We start from the raw sequence: 27,635 nt of genomic DNA on the forward strand, positions 1-27,635 counted from the left end.
GTTTTCTCTCTGTGCCTGAGACATCGAAGCAGGCAGTCATGTTTTTTCTTTGTTCTGATCAACGCTGAATAAAGTTGTAAATAATGCTCTCCTGAGTGCACCTTTCATTGTACGAACTCTGCTGAAAGAGCATGCACGAGCCTTGGAATGTGGCATGTTATTTCTGAGGCTCGTGTCGCTAATTGACTGATACTGCGTATCTACGGGAGATCGATGGATCGTCCGGAGGCGACGTGGAGTCATGATGGCCTCTGTCCCCCTGGCAGTATCCCAACAGTTGGTTCCTCAGTAGATGGTGCCACCAGACCATACACGAACCGGACAACATGTGGCCTATTCATTTGGCTTCCTCAGTACTGTACAACAAACTTCTTCAATAGTTACTAGCTCTGATGGCTATGCTCCACCTGTCCTGTGGGGGGCAGTGGTGCCTCTGAATCCTGCTTGCTAGAAATTGCAAGTGGGGAGTGTGCTGTTGCACTCAGGTCCTGTAGGCCACTCTGAGACCAGGACACTAGGCTAGATGATTCTTTGGCCTGATCCAGCAAGGGGCTTCTTATGTCCTTAGGTTCATCCCAGCTGGAAGAGCATCCAGAGTTTATCTGGTAACAAACGAATGAGCATCTGTTCTGTCATGCTGAAGTGTCACTGAAGATACCATCTAGTAATGATGGATTTCAATTAAGGTGGTTACCAGCATGATCCTATACTCAGAAGCAATTGAATTTGTTGAGTTCAGAGGGACTTACTCCCAGGTAAGTGGATATAGGATTGTAGTTTAAAGCTCCAACTAATGATAGAGACGTAGGGCCAATTCACACACCGGGTGTGTGTGTGTGGTATCTTATCATACAGGAATGCTTGCCAGGGACCCTCTAAATGACTGCAGGTCCCTGTTTCATATGCACTGAGTGGCAATCTGCGTCCCCTCTTGTCTAATGTGAGAAACGACCTTTGTAGCTTAGATTAAATCATTTAGGGAGCAAGCAAAGATTGGAAAAGTAGAGTTATATGAGTGATAACGGTAGGTGGCAAAGACAAGGCAGATGGAATAAATGTCATATGTAGCCTCTTTTCATCAATATATCAGAGGCCCTGCGAAGAATAATTCAGAACCATCCTGCAATTCGAGCAATACGTTGTGATGCAGAGTAGGAATTCATCAGGGGGTGTGTGTATGTGCAGTGGTACCGGCTGATAAAATAATGACTGACTTCATTGATATGAACTCAGGCTTGCTAGAGAGGTTAAAAGCAACAAAAAAGGCTTTTATGGGTATGTTCGTAGCAAAAGGAAGAACAAAGAAACAGTGGGGTCACTCAGAGGAGAAGATGGTGTAATGCAAACAGGGGACACAGAACGGGCTGAACTCCTCAATGCCTTCTTTGCCTCAGTCTTCTCCAATAAAGAAAACAATGCCCGACCTGAAGAATTTGGAGCAAATGATTCAGCAGAGGAAACACAGCCCAGAATAACTAAGGAGATAGTACAAGAATACTTGGCTAGTTTAGATATATTCAAGTCTCCAGGGCCAGATGAACTGCATCCAAGAGTATTAAAAGAACTGGCAGATGTGATCTCAGAACCACTGGCAGTCATCTTTGAGAATTCCTGGAGAACAGGCGAAGTCCCGGCAGACTGGAGGAGGGCAAATGTTGTCCCTATTTTCAAAAAGGGGAAAAGAGAGGACCCAAATAATTACTGCCCAGTCAGTCTGACATCAATACCAGGGAAGATTCTGGAGCAGATCATTAAGCAAACAGTTTGTGAGCACCTAGAAAGGAATACTGTGATCACCAATAGTCAGCATGGATTTCTGAAAAATAAGTCGTGTCAGACTAACCTGATCTCGTTTTTTGACAGAATTACAAGCCTGGTAGATGAAGGGAACGCAGTGGATGTAGCCTACCTTGATTTCAGCAAGGCATTTGACAAGGTGCCCCATGATATTCTTGTAAAGAAGCTGGTAAAATGTGGTCTTGACTATGCTACCACTCAGTGGATTTGTAACTGGCTGACTGACCGAACCCAAAGGGTGCTCATCAATGGTTCCTCTTCATCCTGGAGAAGAGTGACTAGTGGGGTGCCACAGGGTTCTGTCTTGGGCCCGGTCTTATTCAACATCTTTATCAACGACTTGGATGATGGACTCAAGGGCATCCTGATCAAATTTGCAGATGACACCAAACTGGGAGGGGTGGCTAACACCCCAGAGGACAGGATCACACTTCAAAACGACCTTGACAGATTAGAGAACTGGGCCAAAACAAACAAGATGAATTTTAATAGGGAGAAATGTAAAGTATTGCACTTGGGCAAAAAAAATTAGAGGCACAAATACAAGATGGGTGACACCTGGCTTGAGAGCAGTACATGTGAAAAGGATCTAGGAGTTTTGGTTGACCACAAACTTGACATGAGCCAACAGTGTGACGCGGCAGCTAAAAAAGCCAATGCAATTCTGGGCTGCATCAATAGGAGTATTGCATCTAGATCAAGGGAAGTAATAGTGCCACTGTATTCTGCTCTGGTCAGACCTCACCTGGAGTACTGTGTCCAGTTCTGGGCACCACAGTTCAAGAAGGACACTGACAAACTGGAACGTGTCCAGAGGAGGGCAACCAAAATGGTCAAAGGCCTGGAAACGATGCCTTATGAAGAACGGCTAAGGGAGCTGGGCATGTTTAGCCTGGAGAAGAGGAGGTTAAGGGGTGATATGATAGCCATGTTCAAATATATAAAAGGATGTCACATAGAGGAGGGAGAAAGGTTGTTTTCTGCTGCTCCAGAGAAGCGGACACGGAGCAATGGTTCCAAACTACAAGAAAAAAGATTCCACCTAAACATTAGGAAGAACTTCCTGACAGTAAGAGCTGTTCGACAGTGGAATTTGCTGCCAAGGTGTGTGGTGGAGTCTCCTTCTTTGGAGGTCTTTAAGCAGAGGCTTGACAACCATTTGTCAGGAGTGCTCTGATGGTGTTTCCTGCTTGGCAGGGGGTTGGACTCGATGGCCCTTGTGGTCTCTTCCAACTCTATGATTCTATGATTCTATGATATTAATTTACTGATGAATAGCTAACTGCGCTGGAATCCTGAACACAGATTGTAGCTATTCCATTAATAAGGGAAAGGGTTAAATAACAGGGCTATAAGTCCATACATGGTTATCCTGGGAGATATAAGGGACATGGGTGGCGCTGTGGTCTAAACCACTTAGCCTCTTGGGCTTGCCGATTGGAAGGTTGGCGGCTCGAATCCCCATGACGGGGTGAGCTCCCGTTGCTCTGTCCCAGTTCCTGCCAACCTAGCAGTTCGAAAGCACGCCGGTGCACCTAGATAAATAGGTGCCGCTGTGGCGGGAAGGTAAACGATGTCTCCGTGTGCTCTGACTTCAGTCACGGTGTTCCGTTGCACCAGAAGCGGTTTAGTCCTGCTGGCCACATGACCCGGAAAGCTGTCTGTGGACAAACGCTGGAAAGCGAGATGAGCGCCGTAACCCCGTAGTCGCCTTTGACTGGACTTAACCATCCAGGGGTCCTTTACCTTTTTATTTTACCTATCCTGGGAGTAAGGTCTACTGAACGCAGCATGACTTGCCGCTGAGTAAGCTTGCCTGGGGCAGCCATGCAATAAACTACTATCAAGCTGTTATAGTTTGTGGTGCCCTATGCATTGTTCCAGAATGCCGTTACTAATAGCAGAGATGACTGGCAGAATCCGAGACCTGGGAGAGGAGAGGGTTGAAGAAGATTGGAAGAAATTCAAGATTTATTTAAAAAAACACTGTAATTTGGTTGAATGTTAAGAAAGGATGCTAGATCATAAATAATTGTGCATAATTGTGCATCTTAATTAGAAAGAATTAAGATGACAAGTAAATTTGAGAAAAAATTATAAACCTTTTGGAGAATTTATAGATTATATTTAAATGAATTTGACACAAGAGTGTAAACAAGATGATAAATTGCTGGCAAGAATTGACAATGATGCAAATGGGAGCGGGAGGCGTGAGGGAGTCCAAGGATGTTATGAAAAGATGTTATGATATTTGTTATACTGTTCTTTATTTTTGCATTTATGTTTAAAAACCCAAATAAAAGATATTAAAAAACAAAACAAAACAGAATGCCGTTACTAAAAGTCTGTGATTGCAAAGGTAGTACAAACCATAGTACAGGAACAGAACTGTTTGAGGATGCATTTGCTTAGATTTATAACTTGGGCTACATCAAAGACTCAAGGCGCAAAGTTTCCATTTAGGGCCAACTAAGACAAAGCATGTCAGGGATACATTGGGACCATAGTCATGATCAGGGGTAGGCAATCTAAGGCCCAGGGACCGGATCTGGCCCAATTGCCTTCTAAATCTGGCCCATGGATGATCCGGGAATCAGCGTGTTTTTACATGAGTAGAATGTGTCCTTTTATTTAAAATGCATCTCTGGGTTATTTGTGGGGCATAGGAATTTGTTCCTCCCCCCCCCAATATAGTCCGGCCCCCCACAACGTCTGAGGGACAGTGGACCGGCCCCCTGTGGAAAAGTTTGCTGATCCCTGGTCATGATGGCAAGCTTAGTGGACCTTACCCCTTCCCTCCCTGTGATCTCAATGGAAATTGTCTCCTGTGCTGTTATTAGTGCCCATTGTGCCAAGCAGCGCAGGATGAGGTGGTTCAGTGTTTATGGAGGTGCATTTAGTGTCATATGTGGTTTGGCCTTTGCCTTGTATTTATCAGTTGCAGAGCCCTTTGGCTAGTTATTACTATGCTAGCCAACCAGGGGTGAGGAATCTATTGAATGTCCAGATGCTGAACTACAGTTCCCATCATCCTTAACTGTTGGCCCTGCCGATTAGGTGTCATGGACTGGCTGAATGCAGAGGAGTGGTGGGAGGCATCAGCTGGGGAGCCCCCAAGGGACAAAGGCTCAGAGCCAGGGGATTGGTGGTGGGATGACGATGCGTGGTCAGAGGGAGAAAAGGGAGCGGACTGGGAGGAGGTGTTGGAAGTTGAAAAGGCGACAGGTTTTAGTGTGCAAGAAGAAGCTAGGGCAGAGAGCAGTACAGACTCAAAGGCAGGAGAGGAAGGAGCCAGGAGACAGAGGTGAGGCAGGCTGCTGAAGAAGCCAGAGAAACTCCCCCTCCTGCTGTGACCAGCTCCCCTCCCCTCTGGTCTTCCACAACATGAAGAGGAATGAAGAAGGTAGAGCAATGAGACACAAGGCAATTGAGCCTTAGGCTTCTGGGGAAGGACCCAGGGGAGGAGCCTTAAAGAGTGTTGAGAAGGCAGGGGTTTTCAGTTCTTGCAACTGTCTGATTGGGGCAAGATCTACTGGGAAGAGTTGCTGTGATCACTTGGCCGGCACTGTTTGGGTTTCTTCGAATAAAGAGTTAACTTCACTAACAGAGGACAGAGGTACATCAGAACAAAATGTAATGCTTTTCCTAACCAAGAGTCTTCTCCAGTTGCCTAAAAGAAAGTGTTGTTAGAAGGCAACAGATCTCTGGCGTTCTTTATAAGATTAAGATACATGATGTGTCCATGTTGAGAATTCCTCTACGTTCTTGTCACCATGCAAGCCGGAGGCAAGAGGTTCATCACCCTTTCTTATTGTGATATCTCCAGTCTCCTCCTGACAGCAAAGCTAGTACAACCTTAACAGCACAGATTGAAAATAGCCTATGATTCATTGCTTCCCCTTCTTTGCTAAATACATAATGATGTGCCTTCTTCAGGGTTGGCATGTGCCCTTATGGCAAAGGAGGCATTTATGCTAGATTTTGGGCTTTGCAGAAGGTGTTAAGCCATCAGCTGCTCAACTCCCCTTCCATCTGCTTCCTACAATGCCTCTTTACAACTACTCTGTCTTCACCCTTTTGCCAGAGACTGACTGCTATGTGCTTTCTTCCTCTCCTTGTGAACTTTAAGTCCTGGGTTTGTTTTCCGAATGTGCTGTGTAGGTTTCCTGGAGGAAAAATATATCTGTGAAGCTAGGCAGTCTATGAACTCCAGTCTCAAGATAATTCAGAGCAAGAATTTATTGATTCCTGTTGGTAAACAGGAAATCTATGCAACACTCTCAGTATCACAGCCAGGCATTTCATTGGCTGTGGTTCAAAATAAGGTGTTGGAAAAGATGGATCCTTTTGATCTGATCCTGCAGAGTACCCCCCCCCCTATTTTTATGCCTTAGAATCAGAATTTCATACATTCCCCCAACATAATAGATAATGAGATGGTGGTGGTGGTGGTGGTGGTGATGATAATGATAATAATAATAATAATAATAATAATAATAATAATAATAATAATAATATCCCACCCATCTGGCTGGGTTTCTCCAGCCACCCTAGGCAGCTTACAGCATGTGAATCAGGGATTTTGAAAGAATTATAATTATTGCTAATATGTGATTACATATTTCTCCTTCTAGGCACTAATGATTTCCCCCTGTGCTGGTTGTAGGCTATTTGAGATTGATTTTATGCTGTTCTGTGCTGGTTTTGTGTTGTTGATGTTGTTGTTGCTGATTTAGTGGGGGGAGGGGGTTAACAGAGAAAACACTAGGTGGTATACTTTAATATATGTTTTGATTGTAGCTTGGTATTGTGTTATGAGCCACCCATATGACTTTGTTTAATGGGATGTTTATAAATGTCAAAAACAAACACCCTGACCATGAATGCCAAATGTTTCCTACAATACAAATGTCATTTGTCACTCAGCTTTTCAAATAGTCCATTGCCAAGAAGACAAATTTGTTCAGGCCATTGTAACTTGTATTCCTGAAATGTTGCTACCTTTCTCATCTGTAATGATGAACGGCCGCATAAACTCTCCCCAACCAAGTCTCTTCCAGATGTTTCGGGGTGGAATTAAACATAGCGCTCAGGTTTTATCAGCACAAGGACTTCTCCTTGTACAATTCAATGCTCTCCCCTCTCCTCCCCTTCTGTACCCCAACATCTGTTCTAGGTGTTCCCCAAACCCTCGGAGCAAGTTTGGAACAGTCACAGTGTGCGTATGGGGAGGAGAGGAGGGACAGTCCATTAAGCAAGTGGACGTTGTTCCGCTCACAAAGTTATTTAGCTGAATACTGCCGAGCTACAACAAAACATGTCTCTCCCATATCGACCTCTACAGCCACAGCAGGCGCTGTAACTCTACAATGGTTTGAATCACAGGATGATGTGAGCTGTAGTCCAAAATATCTGAAGGACTATCAAGTTGCAGAAGAATACTCAGGACTATGTTGCGCATTCCCATATCAGGTTAAGCTGATCCAACAGAAAACATAATTTCCCCCATTATTTCCAATCCAAACATAATGCATGTACAAGCTGACTTGTCATTTCAGGTTGAAGCCCAAGTTGTGTGTGTGTGTGTGTGTGTGTGTGTGTGTGTGTGTGTTGCAGCACCACCACATGCCTTTAAACAAGCATTGTATGCAATAATCTTTATTTATGCGGGTCAAATAGATATATCACAATATTGAGTCATCCACTGAGCAGTCATACATTGGTTACAACAATCATATAAGTGACTATGCCGTTTTATGCTAAAATATGCTTTGAACATTTACAGCTCATACAATGATATCATAGACGGATACACTTCTATTTAGAAATGCAGATGTTCAGTTTTTACAGTGGTGTGTTCATCTATAGGCTGCAAACTGAGTTTCGGGGGGTTGCAGGGCAGCTGAAAGGGATGCTAAGATGACCCTAGCTTTGCTGCGCAGTATCCAATGTGTTTTAGGTTAGCGGTTAGCGACACTTTCTCACCAGGATGAGTCTCAATCAGTGAGACTGAGGCAAGGTAGCAACTCAGTACTTAACTCCCTCCTGACCTTACCAATTCCCTGCAGTACATATGTGTATATGTGGAGACATGGAAATGCTCAACTCACACAGGAATAAGAGTAGAGCTCAGTCTTTCCCCTTGCAGTGTGAGAGAGGTTGCTGCTCTCAAATTTGGCTCCATTTAGCAGCACGGCTTGGGTTCTTTTGCTGCTTATTATGTGGAGTCCTGTCTATTGCTGGAGGAAAGAGAAAACAAAGCTTTCCATCTAGCAGCAGAAGTCTGGCTCTGTTGCCTTGCCATGGAGCTAAAGGGTTCTGCGGAAAAATGGCTGAGCAGAAACCATTTTTTCCCCTGGAAAATATTACGCACAATTTGAGATCAGCATGATCTCTAAATTATCTTTACCCCACTAAGGAAATGGCTCAGTGTTCTCAATTGCTGAGATCTTATGTGTTTGACACTCTCTTTCTACTTACGAATAGCACCAAATCCAGTATACATCATCATAACGACTGGACCGAACAGACGTTGAACAACTTTGAAACAGCTTAGAGAGAAAAACATTCTTCACCATCAATGGCCATAGAGGAAAAGTGTTTCGCAACAGCTCTGAATGTGCACATGCTCTGTTGCGCTATCTGTCAATGTGGCGTTTGCCACCAGATAGTTTCACTTACTGATATCTGCACCTCTGTTATCCTAATTAAATAAATACCTTTGTAAACATGTAAACACAGTTACTTGGTCCTTATATTACACAGTTCACGTTCAAAGAGTCACAAAACATCAAAATATGGATTTAAAGAAGGAATACTGAGCTCGATTAAACAAACAAACTGGTCAGTTTACAGCATATTATTTCTGAATGCCCTTTTAAGGAAAACTGTTTTAGTTATATGCAGCATTCAAGATTTGGGTAAGCCGTTGATCCAACTCTGCAAAATATATAAAATAGGCATACGTACATACATACATTATCTAAAACATTATATCAAACAAACAAACCAATTAAAAAGTAGTCGTGGTGGTATTGAAAAAATCCCATATACACAGTTTATAACATTCTGTTGGCGTGAAAATGATGCAGCCTCATGCACTAAGACACTCTGCAAATTTGCTAATCAGGACAAATGTCAAATAAATTTCTTATGTAGAAAAAAACCCAAAACCAAATATTATAAACCAACAGTCATAGACAGGCAATGTTGAAAACTTAGGCGCTACAATGCATGCATTGAGATACGATCAGAAATTATGCGGAAACACACATTTTGCTGTTCACCAAAATGCAGAAGAAAATCTAAAGCTAATTCAGTTGTGTTCTCCATATCATATACTACAGACTCGAGGCTACAAAATGCTGCCACCATACACATACAAAACTACCGTAAGGTTATCTATACAGTACATACAACAATTATTTACCCCAATCCACCACCTCTGATGACTATAACCTCAATCATCTACTCACAAGGAGAAGATGCTTCATATATAAACAAAGTAAGAACCACAACCCACCTTCTTCGGATGGTACCCGTAGACCTTTGATTTAGATGAAATTCTGTCACATTTATCTAAAACTTGAGAAATCTGCTGCCTGCCACTGTGTTTCAGCTTTCCACACACAATGCTCAACGTAAGAGCTCTTGGAACTCTGTGCGTGCTAAATTTGATTAGCAAAGGAGGTGGGGCTGCTCTGTTGCTGCTGGCCAAATTCATCCACTTGGCCATAGTTGGTCTGCTGCCCGAAGCTGCTTCCCTGTTGGTTATAGCCACCAGTTGGCCCGTAGCTATCTTGATTGTAGCCACCTTGGTTAAAGCCACCAGACTGCTTCTCCATGGTGTCTTGAGGGTGCCTCGTGCCTGAAGAATGCCAGCCAGTTTCCTTGAAAACAAACCAAATGTTTCCTGCCCAGAGAATAAAGTTCAAGAATCCGAAGACCTAAATGGGAAGTAAATCAAGACGTGGATATGAGACTATATTATGAGGCATCCTGTCTTTGTTGGTTGAAGGAATGGATGACATTACAGAATTCATATACTGTAGACTCAGAAGGTCATGGCAATATTTTTGGCTGGCACGCTTATTTATGGTATGAAAAGGTGAAAGTTCATAAAGGATTTACAAATCATATAATTAGGAAAAATTTGTATAGAGTATGGGATAAATACAATAATTTATTAGAGGTAAAAACACCACTTTGGCTCTCACCATTGGCAGCTATAGCAGTAAAGAAAAAGAATATGCTAGAAGGGTTGACAACTTATAGAAATGTATTAAAACAAAAGGGAAGAGAGTAGAAATTAAAAGAATTTAAGGAATTATCAGGGAAATTAACAACATGGATATAATATCATCATTTGAACGAAGTATTTAAGAAAGATACGATATGAGGGTCAAGAATACGAGGTGCAGGTCAAGCACCTTCAATGAGACTGTATGTCCTGGGTGCACTCCCTGGCCCATGTGAGTCTGAAGGGGGATGAGTATTTCCCAACACGTGAGTAAGGTAGCCCCCTTTAGACGAACATCAACCATACTTTGGTAAGGAAGTGTTTGCCTGCACATTCCTTGGCATCAATGGGATGGGGCTTGGTCAGCACATTCCCACTTGCCATTTTATGCGTTCGGACTGAAGAGGATTATTGATGCAGACAGATCACTCCAGCAATTAAGATCATGTTTGTTTTTCTTTCTACAAGCTCTTTGGTGTAGACCAAGGGCCAAGGGTGTCATCCCATTAAAGCAAATGAAAGATTGATCTAGCTGCTCCTAGTCTTTATAAACTGAGATCATAGGAGTAAATAGGAATCTACCAAAGGCTGTCTACAGCTTTCTTCCAGTAAGAGGACTGCTGCTCCCTGATTCAAAGAAGACTCGTGTACTTTGGCAGGAGGAATTACAAGTCTGTGGCCCCTGTTAATTATTGTGTGCATTATTAGATACGATGAATCACTACCTAGTTGCCTTTTTGATCACAAAGCTGTTAAAACCATTCTAAAAGTAAATCTTTTGCAAGGCAGATGACAACTCCCTTGGTGGAAGTAACAGTAACATTAGTAGTAGCAGTGGCAATCATCTATAAGCATAGGTAAGTAAGAACTCCCTTTTACTCCATATACTGCATAATCTAATTATCAAGTTATTTTGCATGCTTGTTCTCCAGGCTACTTTGATGAATGTATCTTGATTGTTAAGTGTTCCATGGCATCCAGTCTTTTAATCTTCAGGTAAGAAGTTTGTCATTTACTATAGTCTGTTGCTCAGATTATTATCCTTGCTCCCTCTCTTGTGTTTATGCTTCATAGAAGAGCCTGTGAATAAGGTGAAGTCATGATGAGCTGCATGTTGGACTCCAGTGGTTTGGCAGGGAAATAGAAAACCCCAAACTCTTGTCTGATCTCATAGCTAAGGACCATCCATCTTCTTTCATGGATGCTCCCCGCCCCCCAGCCTGTTTTTCAATAAGATAAAAGCAAATTCTTACCACTGAAGTGTTCAAACTAGACATAACTGGGCTGCGCACAGGCATGCACTTGTTTGACTGCTGCTTGCAAGCCGACATCAGTAAGAGCACTTCGTCGGGGTCTGTAGCAACTTTCACATCAGAGAGCCCTTTAGCCCAACCAGAGGAGCCCACGAGCCACAGGAACGAAAACACCACTGTCACAATGAAGTCCTACGAAATGAAAAGAGAAAATTGAACAGTGCAGGTTCATGAGATGCCTGAATGGGGCAGAGGGGCATGGGGTACAGTCTTCTGCATTGTTTTGGTTTCAAAGTATTCCTGCATCAGTATCTCCTCACATGTAGGCAATCATTGCTCTCCAGTCGTCCCAACATCATGTGTCGTTGTTGCGTAATCAAAAGGGAGAGGGGCAAGGCAGCAAGAGCTCTGTGGGGTGCTAGTGCGGTGCAAACATGGTGACGGGAGCATCAGATTGTCTCCACCACAGCGCCTGCAGTTCAGCAGTGATGTATAGCGTTGGGAAGGCAAGAGGGCAACACAGTCCCAACCACGCAGCCTTTCTGTGGCCATCATGGTGAGAAGCCATACCAACACATATGTAAGGAGTAGGTTTGGCATTTGGCATACATTGGAGAACCAACAGAAAACCAGCGCTCTCTGGGATGTGGAGGAAAACATCAATCCTTCTGTGTGCATTCAAACAGAAGGCAAACGTAAGAATTACAGGCCCGAAAATGACAAAGCCTCAGCAGGGCTTTGATGAGCGGTGACCGCAGTTCGGTTTAAAGCTTAGGAGCTAATCACAAGCATTGAAACATTAAAGCACTTTGTGGCCGGGTTTAAATGCTAGCCTGGAGGACTCCCACCAAGGCCTCCAATCAAAGGGAATGATTGCAGGCATACGGCTATGTCAGCAACAGAGTAACGTAAGAAAGTGGGTCATAGAAGTGTGGCTCAAATGTAAACTTACCGGGGGGGGGGGGGGAATGGTGGCTGGTGTCCATTGGGGCTGGTAGAGCATAAGTCATTGGGGCCACTGGGGGCACTGCCCCATCAACATCTGTATGCCCTCAGCCAGCCTCCATCTACCTCATGCTTAGTTTCAATTTTGCTTGCTTTTGTACCTCTCAGCAGGAAGGAGGAATTGGCTCTGCCTGTCATTGGCTCTGGCGCCACCTGCTGGTTGTCTCCCTGCCCCATTCCCTGTCAGTCCCAATGAGACAATGCAAGAGAGGGATGTCATTCTGAGCAGCACCCTGCTGTGGTGCATAACATGTAGTTTCACCATCTGGGAAGAACTGAGTTCAGATCCTGGGCCACTTCCTATACCTCACCTACTTCTCAGGGTTATTGTGGAGATAAAAAGGGAGGCAAAGCAGCTACACCAACCAGAGTTCCTTCCAGCAAATGGGGGGGGGGTGGAGTGCAGATAAACGAAAAGGTTCCCTTTATACAGGCTACTGATTATCCAATTTGTCTCTCCCCTGAGACTGTATGGAAACACAACACTGATTTATGCAGCGTGTGATAGCCCATCTAATTATTTTCAGAAATCGTAGGCAATGAAAATGTCACCATTACATTACAACCTTGGTACGGTTTATTACAATGGTTTATTTTCTGCTTGTGGCTAGTTCAGGCTTTATGGACTAGAAAGACATTACCGAAAAGAGCAGAGGAGTCAGTGCATTAAGATTCTGTCACAACCTCTGCTAATCAGGATTATCTGCCCTGAAAATAATGGAGCCCTAATAGTGTCAGGGAACTCAGATAGGGGGCCATCCGTCTTAGATTAGGTGCAGCCCATGACTTGGGAATGTCTTTTACATGTCAAGAGGAACCCATGCAAGGGAATGCTGCCTGCTGAATGCTGAAATATGCTTTCGACGACACCGCCCTGTTAAAATTAAGTGCGCAGGGAATGGTGCCCATACAGCTTGCTCCTATGGAGTTTATACATACTCAGTTCCTCTTTTTAAAGCATGGGGTTTGCTATGGGCAATCCTACATGTCAAGTAGGTGCTTCCTGAGATTAATTTTAGAACTTCTCTGTAAGTGTGTCTGTGTGCCTATTCCATGATGTCTTTCCATGGGAGCTAATTGGTAGACAATCCTCCTTAAGTCTTCTAAATGGGGCAAATTAAGACTCCCCTCTCTCCATAAAGAATGAGGTAATTTTAATCAGGAACTCTGATCTTGATTCTTGCTGGCCTAAACAGAGGATATAGAGGGTAGAGGTGAGGGTGAAGAAACCAGCCTACGGAACAAAAGTCAAATTCACATGTCTATTGTTCTGCTCGTTTTTGCCTAGGACTTTGTCCCTCACTGGCATGCGGCCCCTGAGAGGTTTCCCAGAAAGAAATGTGGCCCTTAGGCTGGAAAGGGTTCTCTATCCCTGGTGTAAGCAGAGGCCATTTTTCTGAGGTGGATTTTTGGAAAACCGCAACGACTTGCCACCATGAAAAATGCCTTTCCCAGTCACTGGGACTGTGGCTACAGTGGACAGCAACTTAATCACAAACTTTGTCTATGAGGCAAAGTTTAGTATACACAAGATGGTGGCACGGCCAGCTGTTTACTGTATGACTATGATTTTACATAAGGCTCCTTCGTCCCCAATTTCACTGTTACCTTGTTCTTCATAGTTTGCAACTGGAAGATAGGTAGGCATTTTTAACATCCCTTGCTAAGGAAAGTCTGTCAGTCACAGCTCCCTGAGCATGTTTGTTTAGAAGTCAATGCCCAGCTGAAGAGACAGAAAGCACTCTGCACATGGTCAGTGAAACGGCAAACATTTTTTTTACCTTTCAATTTATGTATGTGGAAGGAGGCACATGCTCCTATCAAACCATGGAGCCTTTCAGGAACACTTGGGATACTTTCATTTAAAAAGAAAAGAATGTGCTGATGACCAAGATTCACAGCGAGGACCCTGTTTACTCAGAAGTAAGGCCACACATTCCCAAGCAAACAGGGTTCTGCTGGGGTAGGTCTCCGTTTCGCAAATTTGGCTGTGGCTGTGCAACACACTATAAACATAAAACACATTTAGAATGCACGACTTCCCCCAAGGCATCCTGGGAACGACAGTTGCTAAGGGTGCTGGGAACAGTGGCTCTGTGGGGTGTTAAGTCCAGTTCTCAGGCTTATGGGAGGGGGAAAATTATCTGCTTTAAATGTATGGGGTGTACACGAGGCACTGTTTTTCTCCAGCTCTGTCTAGTAACTGGCAGTGCTTGTATGCTTCTGACACAAGAAATCCACTACAACCGCATTCTTCATAGGTGGTGGTCATCCAGCCTCTGCTTAGAAACTCTAATCATGGAGAGTCCACCATTTCCCAAGGTAGTTTGTCCCCTTGTCCGACAGCTCATGCCATCAGGTATGATGTTTAATGTTTCAGCTAATGATCAGAAAAATCCCCTTTTCTGTAACTGGAACCTGTGGGCACGGATCCTACCCTCTGGCGCATCAGAAAGCACATTTGCTCCATCATCTGTGTGTGACAACCCTTCGCCTATTTGCAGCCTTCAGCTGAAAATGCCCCATTGATCTCGGTGGATCTCAGTTCTTCTGGGAAACTGAGACATCTGCAGGTTTAAAGGAGGCACAAAATCCTCATTAACATCAAATATTTATTGCATGCCAACAGCATCCTGGGAAACAATATATATATATTTGTGCTGGATTATTTAAAGAAAATGGAATTTTTCATTAGGGGAAGAAAAAGACCGAATCCTGCTCCTATTATTATTATTATTATTATTATTATTAAAGCTACCACTTGGCTGGAAAGGAATAATCAATATACAATGAAAACAAAGGTTGTTTTAAATTCTCAGTGGAAGAAAAAGGTGTTTAACTTTTCATGAATAATTGATACAATGTAATCATTAGTATTGCTTTCAAAGCTTCACTTTTTTTTTAATTAATGAAATGTTGCAAAAGAGTTTTGTTACTTCGGGGAAATTTTAATGTTGTAAAGCCTCTGCGTTGATACTGTATTCTATATTAAAGCAGTCTCAAAGCACATTTCAGGACTGTTTGTTTTATATTGGGTATAGCTTATCTAATTAATATTCCAGCAGCTCTGTGGCTTTTCGCATTGGAATTAACTAAGGCGGTGCTGCCAGACATCCTGCCAGCTCCTTCTTCAGTCATTCGTGGGGTGGATGGAGAAAAGAGGTTCTAATTTTAGCCTTCTGGCAAGCGAAGGGTGGGATCCAGGAGGAACCAGAGTCAGACCAAAAGTAGAGTGCATCTGGAAGATTTGTTCCAGTCCCAGCAAACAGGCAATGGAACTGTACAGACTCCACATTAACAGACAGGAAAGATAAAAAGAATATATAACTGAAACGTTAGTGCTATATAAAATGAAAAGTACAATATGAGATGGGGATAATGATTTACTGAGTAAAAAAGGGGGAAAAAAATGTGAAATAATTGGCAATTACAGAAACAATAGATGGGACATGGCAGTAAAATGGGAATATAAAGATTGATGTAATCTGCAAATAACAACAACAACAGTAGTAGTAGTAGTAGTAGTAGTAGTAGTAGTAATAGTAGTAGTAAATAATAATCATTAAAAGGGATCCAGATAAACAATACCAAACTGTACGTTGCATCATTCTAGACCGAGATAGGGAACCACATGCCAGTAGTGGGTTGCACCAGAGGCAGAATTGGACAAAGCAATACAGAAGAAGAAGAAGAGTTTGGCTTTGATATCCCGCTTTATCACTACCCGAAGGAGTCTCAAAGCGGCTAACATTCTCCTTTCCCTTCCTCCCCCACAACAAACACTCTGTGAGGTGAGTGGGGCTGAGAGACTTCAGAGAAGTGTGACTGGCCCACGGTCACCCAGCAGCTGCATGTGGAGGAGCGGGGAAGTGAACCCGGTTCCCCAGATTACGAGTCCACCCCTCTGAACCACTACACCACCATACAGTGGTACCTCGAGTTACATACGCTTCAGGTTACATACGCTTCAGGTTACAGACTCCGCTAACCCAGAAATAATACCTCGGGTTAAGTACCTTTGCTTCAGGATGAGAACAGAAATCGTGCAGCGGCAGCGCGGCGGCAGCAGGAGGCCCCGTTAGCTAAAGTGGTGCTTCAGGTTAAGAACAGTTTCAGGTTAAGAACGGACCTCCAGAACAAATTAAGTACTTAACCTGAGGTACCACTGTAAAAGGAAGCTTGTTTCGACACACATCCCCCCTCTACTCTCCATCCAGGGATGGCAAAAGCACTGAGTTCCAGGACCCATTCAGTCAGGCAGAAGAGGGTGCAAAGCAGGGTTAGTGAGTGATGTGGCCCAAGGCACAGCCCCAGACCAGGTCTAATGGACCCCTGGCTTCATCATCTCTGAGGTTCTTCATCTCTGTCTAAGAACTTTCATCTGTGCAAACTAGTTCAACTGTTGCTGAATTCCAAGTCGTAAGTGGTTTGAGCAAAAGGTTAAAGGGGTGGGGGAAGAAAATCACATCTCCCTATCCAAGCAGGGGTCCTGCGTGCTTAGGTGAAAGATTAGGAAGGTTGATCTAGGATCCAGAAGGGTCTGGATGGAAAATTAGTGCTGATAAAAAAAAAATAGAGGTAAAGGTTTGAAAATGAAAAGGGTGAAGTTTATGCAAAGCAGTAAATGAAAATAGAAGAAGAATATAATATTGTACACAACAGGAATTATATGCTGAAGAGCATATATTGTGGTCCTGACTGATAGTGTCCCATCCATCCATTCATCTCCTTTGCAGTCTTCATTGTTGTGTTCAGCAATGATGTCAGACGACTGAATATTTGATTCAAACAATACTACACCAGAACTCAGACTGACCCAACAGAGGGTATTCAAAGCGAGAGGCTAAACAAATGAATCAATAAATAGGAACAAAGCTGTCCGTGTAACGAGCACTTACAATCAAAGGGCCCCTGTTGTTCTCACGGTATTTGTTCTGGAAGAAAATGTAAACCACCGTTGCTGCCAAGGAGTAGAGGAAGGCAAAGACTGCAATAGTGACGAAGAATTCCGCGGAAGAAGAGAAGTCGCCTATTAGCGAGAGTTTCTCCCGTCGTTTGCCTTCGCAGGTGGGAACATCAAAATTCACCTGGTACAACCTAAAATCCAGAATGAGAGGACAGTGAGTTGGATTAGTTTTTATTTTAAAAAATAGTTTGGCTGCCTGTGGGTGACAGTTATATGATCATCTCTATATAACTGCCCCTTTCTAGAATTCAGTGGGTCAATTCCTGTGTCTTAAGCTAATACTTTTTTTTAAACAAATGAATGACCAATTAGAAACTTAGAGATAGCAGCCATTTAGCCACTTCCAGTTCCACACTGCCACAGAACCACAGGCCACTTCAAAGCTTGCAAGGCGACACAACTTGTGACTTTCTGAGTTACATTGAACCCACCAGCCACTGTTTGCCAGGAGCTAATATATACTGTACTCCATTTTTCCTGCCTTTGGAACTGCCAAATCTGGAAGGCTATCAAGTATCTTGTAGGCCACTGAACATGACTGCCAGGCTGCACTTGGCTTAGTGGGGCACATGCTGAGTAATCTGAAGTAAAGGTAAAGGCACCCCTGACCATTAGGTCCAGTCGTGCCCGACTCTGGGGTTGCAGTGCTCATATTGCTTTATTGGCCAAGGGAGCCGGCGTACAGCTTCTGGGTCATGTGGCCAGCAGGACTAAGCCGCTTCTGGTGAACCAGAGCAGCGCACGGAAACGCCGTTTACCTTTCTGCCGGAGCGGTACCTATTTATCTACTTGCACTTTGATGTGCTTTCGAACTGCTAGGTTGGCAGGAGCAGGGACCGAGCAACCAGAGCTCACCCTGTTGCGGGGATTTGAACCACCAACCTTCTGATCGGCAAGTCCTAGGCTCTGTGGTTTAACCCACAGCGTCACCCATGTCCCTTAATCTGAAGTAGGAAAGCACTATTTGATTCCATCATTTATGTAATTCTGTTACCAACGCTTGTCGCCTATAAAGAAGAGAGGAGCAGAAGCACAAGGAAAGCCTTCTACTGCAGCAAAAACTCAGTGATGCTGCTGCCTAGAAATCTGTCCTGGAGAGCTCTGAACTTCTGGTGGATCGCCATAAGTTGCTTTGTGTTTCTAGTCCTTATAGAAGTCTTTTGTTTTTGGATTGCATAAAGAATGTATATTTAGTCAGTTTCCCCATCAAAGTGGATCCCATAGTTTCCACTAATAGTATATACTTGTATGTACCATATTTTTCCATGTATAAGACTAGGTTTTTTTACTTTAAAATTATGTGAAAAACTGTGGGTCGTCTTATACACGGGGCAATCTCCCTATTTTCTTAAATTGGAGTCCCTAAAAATAGGGGCTTATACATGGGGGCGTCTTATACATGGAAAAATGTGGTGTTTGGCATTCGTCCTTTATCAGCTGACGTATTTTGTTTCAATAATTTATAAAACCAGCTAGATGGCATGTAGTCTGGGCTTTGAGGTGCTGAAACATGCTTGACACATTTTTTTAAAAAAAAAATATTAAAAGTTTGCCTTTCCACATTGTGCTAGCGTACTGTCAGGTTTTGGGAAAGCGGCTCCCTCCCTCCCTTTGGCCATGGATAAGCAGAAGAAAGCAAAAATAGTCTCTTACCATTTAAAGAGATTTTAATGATCACAGCGAAAGAACAAAGAGTCCATTCTTGGAGCAAAGGTGCTCCCAATTAAGGTTTACACCCACTCCCCCCCCCCCAAGTCACCCTCGTCACTTCCTCACCTTGAAAACTGATCTGGCAACCACTATGCCTTCTGTGCAGATATCTTTTCTAATTTCAGTGACCTTGGACTGATTGGCTGGATGTTTACCAGCGAACTGGAGTCTATTAACTCTCCCTCTCTCCTGATTCTTCTTCTCCTAGCTGTTCACCACCCAGTTCTTCCCAACTTTTGTCTTCTGAACTATGTCCCTCTGCGAACCACTGTTCCAAATCTATACTGTCCTACTGCTCCTGGGAAGATTCAGGATCCTGATCAGGAGCAAGGGGAGGGGGAGGCTTCCACCATTCCTCATCTGTGCAGCCCCTGTGCAACACCGCCCCTGACACGTACAGCCACACAACAACAACAGCTGCTTCTCTCTTTGCACACATCTCCCCTCACCCACACGGCCCTACAGGCCATGTGGACAAAACCATTTGGGCAGAAGAAAGAACTTAGAAGTGTGATAAGGATGCTTCTAAACAAAGCCAGAGCTTTCTGACTGGTCTTTAAGGTTTTCCATCTCAATTATGCAAATACTATTCATCAGGGTTTATGGTCTTCTTGTGGAGGAGGAATTCTCTCTTCGCATCTGCCTTTGCAATTTCGCAAAACATGGAGACAAAGGCTTTCCCCCGCTAAAGCTAACCAAGGTTACTGGGGGTGTTTGAAACAGAAGATGGACAGAACAACAAACACAGTAGATGGCAAGCAGCAATGCATAAACAAGTTGCTTCTTATGTATGGTAAATATAGAGGATGCTCCAAACAGAAGAACTTAAATCCCATGGACTTCAGTAGGATCTGGATCTCTTTATCAATTTGATTCCCTCCCCCCCTTTCTTTTTTTGCTTTCTCCTCCTGTGATGCTGCATTTTAATGTTTTAATTGTTTTAATGTATTTTAATCTTGTTTTTTAAGTTGTATTTCAATCAACTTGTTTTTATTATTGGTTGTTAGCCTCCCTGAGCCCGGTCTTGGCTGAGGAGGGCGGGGTATAAATAAAAATCATCATCATCATCATCATCATCATCATCATCATCATCATTATTAATCCACACAGCACCCCTTGAATCAAGACCTGAGTAATCTTTAAATAGACTGCAGTGATACAAAAACTCTTACAACCTTGCCTCTCTATCTTCCAATTATAGCCCAATCACACCCACCCATAACATTACTGGGTAGAGGTGAACACACAGACCACATTTCCAGGATAGCTTACACCTGTTTTCAATTGGACCTGCAGCATCAAAGTCTCTAGGAGGTCTCTGGGTCACAAGCCTGGTTAGTGTGTATTGAGGTCCTGGGCTTCTCGCTGATGTCGTTCAAAGGAAAGGAAAAGAATAAATTTGACACCAGCTTGGTTGCAGGAGTTGCCGGAAGGAGACATACAAGATGCCATCCAACTGCCTTAAGAACCCCACCCTCGAACTCGGCACAGGAACCTCTTCCAACTGAACAGACTGGAAAATTTGAGAAGGAGAACCTTGTTGTGAGTAAAGAGATGAAAGGGGGAGCCGTAACCCTACAGAGGCAAATGGTGGATTACAACTTGAGGCCGAAATATCCAAATTGAATTAGAATACAAAAATGGGAGGTGTGAGGAAGTCAAGGAAATAAGTGAATGTATGTAAATGAGTTTAAGGTTGGATTTGATTTTGATTTTGATTTTTTTCATTTTTCTGTTTTTTGATGATGTTCTTTTTATATGCATTGTTTTTTCTCTTTTTTTCTTTGACTGTCTTTTTTATTCTTTTTTGCAACCTTTAAAATCTCAATAAAAATTTACTTAAAAAAAAAAAAAAGAACCACACCCTCGATTTGTGTAAGGTTTACTCCTTAGCCTTGACTTCACCCAAAGATGTCCTACAAGGCAGCAGGCATGAATTGTTCCTTGAGGTTCTTTTCTAATGAATGCAAAATATGTAAGAGATTTGTGTTGTTTGTGGACTGTGTACTGAGTCCCCATAGATTCTAGAATAAAATGATGTGTGTATGCAGCTTGGGTAAATATGCACATGACTGCATGGCACTTTCCTGTAACTTTCATCATTCATTGCTCCCTGACAACCTCCTAGCTTTAAATTGCAGGTGGTGTGTAATATGCAGCTTGTGCCTCCCTTGGGCTGCCCCATTCTTCCCCAACAGAAAACTCCTCGACACACAGAATGGCAGGAGTAATTGGAGGTATTCATAGCAGTGATGAACTATTCTTTGCTGTTCCTCACTCTCTCATTACTCCTCTCGGTGTATGGCAGAAGCAGGTATAGTCTGTTCTCCTGAGAAAGCTCCTCCGGCAGACAGTCAAGCTGTGTTAGCAGACAGACTCATCCTGATTGGTATGCATCAAAATCATCTACGCTTTCAAAAATTAGAAAACCCTCTCATCATTAAGAGGAGCTAGCATGAATCGGCTAAAATTAGTCTGAATGTATTCTCAAGGTTGCATTTGGTACAGGCACAAATGCACTATTGTTTCTGCTTTAGCATATTAGGAATGATTAGACCTGCATTCATTACACAGGTGGGGAAAACAGGCAAGCCTCACCTGGAGAATTGCATTTTGGATAGGTTGACTCAGTCCCTTGATAAAAAAGGGGGGGAAGGGGGAATTTTTGGGTTGGAAATGCTGGTTCTCATTAGTAAAGTGCTCTGAAAACAGCAGGTAAACCTGGGTTTAATGTTAGCTGGGTAGACATTGACTCTCCAGCAAAAATTCTGTCCCACAATGTTGGCTTGGTTGAACTGAGCTGGGCAAATGCTACATCTCAGCAGCAAGTTCTTCCACAGATTGTAGAGAAATGTGGGCTGGATCCAATTAGGCTGGCAAAGACTAGTTCTCAGCAGCAAACTCCTCCTTACTTATTATGGATATATCCATGGGAAGAAATCTGAAATCTCTACCATGTATTCTCACAGTTATAAAGAAAAATAATGACTTGCTAGGTTGTAGCAGGATGTCTCTGCTTTTTAAGAGACATCACCTTGCCAACAAAGGTCTGTATAGTTAAAGCTATGGTTTTCCCAGTAGTGATGTATGGAAGTGAGAGCTGGACCATAAAGAAAGCTGATTGCCGAAGAATTGATGCTTTTGAATTATGGTGCTGGAGGAGACACTTGAGAGTCCCACGGACTGCAAGAAGATCAAATCTATCCATTCTTAAGGAAATCAGCCCTGAGTGCTCACCGGAAGGACAGATCCTGAAGCTGAGGCTCCAATACTTTGGCCACCTCATGAGAAGAGAAGACTCCCTGGAAAAGACCCTGATGTTGGGAAAGATGGAGGGCACAAGGAGAAGGGGACGACAGAGGACGAGATGGTTGGACAGTGTTCTCGAAGCTACCAGCATGAGTTTGACCAAACTGCAGGAGGCAGTGGAAGACAGGAGTGCCTGGCGTGCTCTGGTCCATGGGGTCATGAAGAGTCGGACACGACTAAACAACAACAAAGCAGGATGTAAAAATGGCTTCAACCTCTGGAGTTAAAGAAAGAAGCCAGGAAGTTCTTTTGGACAATGAGAAACAATGATTTATCCTACCTCTAGTTGGTTTGCCAGTTACAGCCATCCTGGGACAGGGGAAAGCCTGACTGCAGTTACCTATGTTCTAGTAATCTCCTATTTCGACCATTGTCATTTGTTTTACATGGAGCTGCCCTTGAATACGGTTTGGAGCCTGCAGTTGGTGCAAAAATGCAGTGGCCAGAGTTTCAACAGACCAGACTATATGGGGTCATTAATTTTCAAAGATCTGCACTGGCTGTCTATTTGTCATGAAGCCCAAATCAAGCTTTTAGTTTTGACTTCTAAAGACCTGAATGGCTTAGAATTTATCTAAAGAAGGGCCCATTCCATACTGTCAACAGGATCACAACCTTAAGAGCTTGCCAGCTGAGATAGCTGTTGTCTCCACAACAAAATAAGTCTATCCGTTAGGAGAATGTCTATCCATTAGGAGAATGGATACACACAAAAATTGGTAAGATTCTACAATTTCTAAGTTTTGTGTGGAATTCAGCATTGCATTATTATGATTGTTCCATCAGTGGAGCAGTGGTGGTAAAGAAGGTTTACAAATGAGTGCAATTGGGTTGTGGTCGGTACAGAATTAGGATGATCTGAAAGATGAGTGTGCTGACCATCAGCACCAACTAGATAAGCAAGGACCACTGAAAAAAGATAGCACATTTCCCCCCCTTAAGCATTTGATCCAGGTATTAATTTTCCTTTTTATAAGCTCTCCATCTCTCTTCCACAACAGCAATCAATGGATTCGAGCATTCTAAACTCTCTACAAATTAAGTTTATGAACTGGAATCCACACTCTTCTCAAAGTACAAAGGCTTTCAGGATTTTAAAAGAGTGGAAACTGAAACCATACAGGTAGCTTGGGGAATTTGGGGAAGTGGAATGAGGATAATTGATAAGTTCCGGTATAATGCATAGTATAATGCATTAATGGAGAACAATTTTTGCAGCAGGCTTTGAAAAGCTGATCTGTAACATACAACCCCATCCCCTCCTACCTGCACATTTCTTTCCATTTTTTTGAGCTGGGGAAAAACATCAGTCAGAAATGTCGATTGAATAATCATTTACATACCCTATCCATCACTGCACTGAGCACAGAACTAAATTAAAGTCTTCCAAACCATGGATAAATGTATTTTGGGTAACACAAATGGAGCCAATATTCTAAAGGATCGATTTCTTACATCCTGCAAAAATTAGTGAAGGGTGAAATCTGCCCATCTCCATTTGTAATGGGCTGGGGTCTTTCTAGGCCTTTGTAGAAGGTCATGATTTTTCTGAGAGTACTTCAGAGATTGGGGAGATACAGCCCTTCTCTAACAAAGTGTCATCCTAACCATGTGATAGTTGTGCTCTGTTATTAAGGCAGTTGTAATATAAGCCAGCCTGGGCTCTGGTAGGAGGGACAGGGGAGGTATAACCATAAAAAAATGAATGAATGAATGAATGCACTGAGTCACACATTCATTTAATCTTTCAATCTCACTGCAAGCAGAGTTGTAATAAATACGTGGCAGAGTTGTAATAAATATGGAGGACCTTACGGTCTTCAAATAAAAACATCTTGGAGATCCTGGGCCACAGGGAGGTTAGGCTGGCCTCAACCAGAGCCAGGCCTTTTTCGGCCATGGCCCTGATCTGGTGGAACGCTCTGTCACAAGAGACTAGGGCCCTGCGGGACTTGATATCTTTCCACAGGGACTGCAAGACAGAGCTGTTCCACCAGGCCTTTGGCCAAGGCACAGTTTGATCCTCTCCTTCTGTAATCCTCATAGAACTCTAGCCCAGTGGTTGCCATTAATTTGAATTGATTTTAGAATGAATTGATTTTAGAATGTATTTCAATTAATTGATTGTGATTTTATGTAAACTGTGTTATTTTTAATGCTGTTAGCCGCTCTGAGCCCAGCTTCAGCTGGAGAGGGCGGGATATAAATAAAATTTTGTTATTATTATTATTATTATTATTTAAAAAGTATTTTAGACATTACTCCCCCCACCCATAATAACTAGGGTTGAGCAAAGCTGAGATTTGATGATGAAATGGGAGATTATAGGGTTCATGGTACACTCCTGCAGACCTATATATAATTCACCTCTTCTGTGACTACTCACAAATTTCTCTGCTGCAGGGGAAGCGAGTCTGCGACACAGGCAAATCAGAGTCACATTTTCCCACTAGACAATCCGGTCCAGCTCTGCCATTGGGCAGAGTGTTCCAGTTGCCCTAGGCATTAGATGCTGGTAGTAATGCGTGGCGCCCAAGTGTTCAGAGGACAGGGCTGTGTCTGTATGGTTCATATCTTGACTTGTGGACCCTAATTTAACCTGCTGCCCCTCAAGCACAACGGAAGATGCTGCATTATTGTAAGTGTGGAGGAAAGATTGAGCTGCTGTCTGGTCAGAGTGATGGGGATGCTCATCGGGTCCTTCACATTAGGCTGCAAAATGGCTAGCCTTTCAGGCAATTGGTTTCCCAGGCAATCTTCTAGCACAAGGCTACAGCACACAATATATGAAGAGGAAAACCTCTCTATGTTAAGTAGCCAATGCATCTGTGCAGTTTTGCCAGCCCTGGCAGCACAATGAACAAGCTTATTTTATTTTTCTACTCCCTTTGAAACACCAATGAAAATCAGGTCAAGGTCATGGGTCCTATACATGAGGCAGCAAAGTTTGTGTTAGGACTTGTCCCATCCCTGCCCCCCAAACCTGTAATAACTTCTTGACCACCGGGATCACTATTAAATGAAGACACTTGTAGTTTCACCTTCCTAAGAAAGATGCTGGAGCCTTGGGTCTACTTTCTATCATTAGATCGCATTAAATATAAAAAAGGGGAACTGAGCTGCTGAAAATGTCATGACGAGAGTTTTGTGTGCCCTGAAGGATACTTCTCCCAAATTCTGCACGGCGGGGTGGAACATTACATTTTTTGCTTGTTTCCTTTCCAACTGGAGTGAGAGCAATTTAGAAAGAGAAACACAACGAAAACAGGTCCGCTTAGGCTAATCCATTCACAAAAGCCCCAAATGACATAGAAAACTGCACTGCTGGGACCACAACGCGACACTGAATTGTGGAAGTTGATCATAAAAGCACTGACCTATTCCTCGCTGCCCATCCTGGCAGGGCGGTTTGTATAATTAATCGGCAGAGCTTCAGATCTCTGGCTGTCCTGATGCATTATTGAACACAGATGCATAAAGTGCTGGGTAGACTGAACCCAGCAGATATTATTTTATTTTTTTACTATATGAGGTTGAGGGGGGGGAAGGAATTTGATTTTCTGATTGATTTTAACTGATTTCATCTTTTGTGTCCCTTGGACAACTTCGTTGTGCATCGCTTACAAAAAATTATGTTGCTTAGCAGAATATACATGGCTGAAATAAAGAAATAAAACAATAGAATTGAATGGATGCTTCATCAGCCCAGCAAGCAAGAACCAGTGTAGGCCAGTGGCCAGTTCTGGGCATGGCCCTGAGTTCAGATCTCAGCTTAATTCTCAGTGTAAATTCTGATTGTTAGCCTTTCCTTATGTGTGCATCCCTCTAGAATAGGAAAGGGGAACTTGTGGCCCTCCAGTCATTGTGGGACTCCAGTTCCCACCAGCCCTGGCCAGAATGTCCAATGGTCAGGAATGATGGGAGTTGTGGTCCAGCAACATCAGGAGGCCCTGAGGTTCACTATCCCAGCTCTGCAAGAATAATTTATAAAACATGCCAATGGGAAGAGAATGCTCTCTTAAAATTACCATTGGCGAAGTACATTTAAAAGCTCCACTTTATCAACTGTGCAAAATTTAGTTAAGTGTGATGCTAAATAGCTCTTTTCTAGATCAATTCCTTCTTAGGTAAGGGCTTTTGGTTCGTTCATGTTTAGGTGCCATTTGTTTATTTACCGTATTTTTCGCTCTATAAGACGCACTTTTCCCTCCTAAAAAGTAAGGGGAAATGTGTGTGCGTCTTATGGAGCGAATGCAGGCTGCGCAGCTATCGCTGAAGCCAGAACAGCAAGAGGGATTGCTGCGCAGCAACCCCTCTTGCTGTTCTGGCTTCAGGGATAGCCGTGCAAAGCCTCTTCAAGAACATTTGATTCAGATTTTTTTTTCCTGTTTTCCTCCTCTAAAAACTAGGTGCGTCTTATGGTTGGGTGCGTCTTATAGGGCGCAAAATACGGTATCTGTCACAGTTTCCTGTATGATCAGCTGCACCATCTTGTTCCAACGCTTTCCAAGCCACAGCAGATATCCTTTCTTTTGCACCAAGTTCAAGGATGAAGAAAGAGAAAAACTGACACAAACACACAACTGCTTCTAGAACTGAGTCATACCGCCGATAGATCCAAATTTTTAAATTTTAGCTTCTTCTTGTTTCCAGCACAGCGTTTGACAGTCATGACAGGTACAAGCTCCGTGGGCTCTCTGCGTGGCATCTTTTGTTTCGGGCTCACCCCCTCAACTCTTCCACTGTCAACCAGTAATCATAAATCAGGGAGGAACTGGTGAAGAAATGCTGCACAAAAACAGATTTATTCACTCCCAGGTGCAGTGAAGGAAAAACCTGCGATGTTCTTTCCATGAAGAAGCTTACCTGTCTCTTGAACAAAGGCGCTGAGTGGCTGAAGGTCCTAAGTTAACAGATACGGAGGTGATTTACTCAGGCCTTTTGATGCCAGCACTGTCAAGCAAAGGCACTCTCTGTTACATTTGAATCATAATCATATATCTATTTTCAAAGTCAGCTCTGAGTAATCTCTTAGCAGGATTGCAGACGGACAACTAAGATATCAAATTAATATAAAGGATTGCAGGGGGGAAATAGCGATTTTACTCACCACCACCACTCCAAATCAAGTAAACAAAAACAAAACGAGGCAAACAAAAGGTGCACAACTTTTGAAACCACCATTGCTGTTGGCTATAAGAACGTAGAGTTTCAGGACATTGAAACAAGATCTTGCTAGCCACGAGGTCAGTGCTGGAATGCAAGGTTATGAAATGCTTACGGACATTCCAACTTTGCAGAAATAATAATAATAATAATAATAATAATAATAATAATAATGATGATGATGATGTGA

General features: G+C 43.1%; 1 protein-coding gene across 2 annotated transcripts in view; it reads right to left on the bottom strand.

Annotated features, from left to right (window-relative positions):
• Positions 1 to 7,439: 7,439 nt before the first annotated feature.
• SYNPR (synaptoporin) overlaps positions 7,440 to 27,635 on the bottom strand; it is a 141,641-nt gene continuing 121,445 nt past the window's right edge. For both annotated transcript variants that reach the window (XM_081853882.1, XM_081853883.1), the window contains 3 exons: positions 17,193 to 17,391; positions 11,290 to 11,481; positions 7,440 to 9,743 (listed from right to left, as the gene is read on the bottom strand). In XM_081853882.1, the coding sequence (XP_081710008.1) occupies positions 9,465 to 9,743; positions 11,290 to 11,481; positions 17,193 to 17,391 (670 nt within the window). In that variant the 3' untranslated portion in view covers positions 7,440 to 9,464. The remainder of the gene's footprint in view (positions 9,744 to 11,289; positions 11,482 to 17,192; positions 17,392 to 27,635) is intronic.

This window comes from Podarcis erhardii, assembly GCF_964252035.2.
Source record: "Podarcis erhardii genome assembly, chromosome: 2".
NCBI classification, from domain to species: Eukaryota; Metazoa; Chordata; class Lepidosauria; order Squamata; family Lacertidae; genus Podarcis; species Podarcis erhardii.